Raw genomic sequence first — 1,198 nt, 5'->3', positions numbered from 1 at the left:
GTGCAGGAGGACGCCTCGCTCAGCAAGGTGCGCGTGCTGCCGTGAATATGCTTGCGTGTCCGTCCCGAGCATTCATCCGCAGGTATGTGCGCCTGTAGACTGGGTCGGCAGAGCTGGTCGCCCTCCAGCAAAGCCAGCGGCGGCCTGGCCTGCGTCCACAGCTTTATGCCGACAGATCGCGCTGCCTGTCCCCTGTCTCCCCGGCCCTGCCCCCGCTCTCACCAGGTGTACACGCTGTTCCGCACCCTGGGGCTGCGCCACCTGGCGGTCATACCCAGGTGAGGCCGCCTCATCACGCGGCATCAGCGGGAGCGGGGGCGCCCACGGGCCGCCAGCGCCGCGGGCGGCTGCCTGAGGACGGCGGCGAGCGCCAAAGCTCGATATGCGCCTGCCTGTGCGTGCTGTTTGAAAGCGCCTGCTTGAGGCTGGTTCGCAAGCGACGCCCCCAGGCCATCCACTCCGATGCGCCGGTGCTCGCAGGGCGACCGAGGTGCGGGGCATCATCACCCGCAGCGACCTGCTGTCAGGGCAGCTGCAGGAGCGCTTCCTCGCGTCCACGGCAGAAGACCGGCAGCCGCTGATGCGGGGCGACCGCGGCGCGGGTTACGGCGGCGCGGACGACCCGTACGGTCAGCAGCAGCAGGAGCCTGGGTGGCAGGGCGAGCGGCAGCGGCGGGAGGGCGAGGCGGAGCACGGCGGCGCGCGGGATGTGGGCAGCAGCTGGGGTGCGGGGTGGGGCCCGGAGGAGGACCCAGACCCGTCGATGATGTGAGTGCGGGAGGGGGGCGCTGTTTGCATGTGGGGCCTGACAAATCTGCCGCAACGCCACAACCTGGGCCATTCACTTGCCGTCTGCGTGCACTTATTAATGAAATGCCAAGTGCTATAACCCAACACCGGCTGTGCTTCCGTGCGTTCCTGCTGCAGGGCGCGGCGGCAGTCTGCCATGCGCAACGTGATGCAGCTAGGAGACAGGTTTAGGTATCAGAGAAGCGGCGTTCGGTAGCAGCAGCAGCAGCAGCAGCAGCAGCAGCAGCAGCAGCAGCAGCAGCAGCAGCAGCGGCGGCGGCAGCGACTTCGGCGGCAGCAATGGCAGCGGTGGCAGTGTAGGAGTCATCTGTGCATGCAGCAGGTACATGCTGCATCATTCCTGGAAGTAGCATAGGAAGAATGACTCTTGAGAGGTGACTAGTAGATG

The 1,198-nt window shown here is 66.9% G+C and overlaps 1 protein-coding gene across 1 annotated transcript; it reads left to right on the top strand.

The window, feature by feature from the left end:
• Positions 1 to 165: 165 nt before the first annotated feature.
• On the top strand, positions 166 to 772 carry MNEG_12724 (hypothetical protein; the record flags this gene model as incomplete). The annotated part of the gene is made up of 2 exons (XM_014038806.1): positions 166 to 278; positions 481 to 772. The coding sequence occupies 2 exons, from the start codon at positions 166 to 168 to the stop codon at positions 770 to 772; spliced, it is 405 nt and encodes a 134-aa protein (XP_013894260.1).
• Positions 773 to 1,198: the final 426 nt, after the last annotated feature.

This window comes from Monoraphidium neglectum (genome assembly GCF_000611645.1).
Source record: "Monoraphidium neglectum strain SAG 48.87 unplaced genomic scaffold scaffold03398, whole genome shotgun sequence".
Classification (NCBI taxonomy): Eukaryota; Viridiplantae; Chlorophyta; class Chlorophyceae; order Sphaeropleales; family Selenastraceae; genus Monoraphidium; species Monoraphidium neglectum.
The sequence above is the reverse complement of the archived record's forward strand: the minus strand, read 5'-3'. Positions and strand labels throughout refer to the sequence as shown.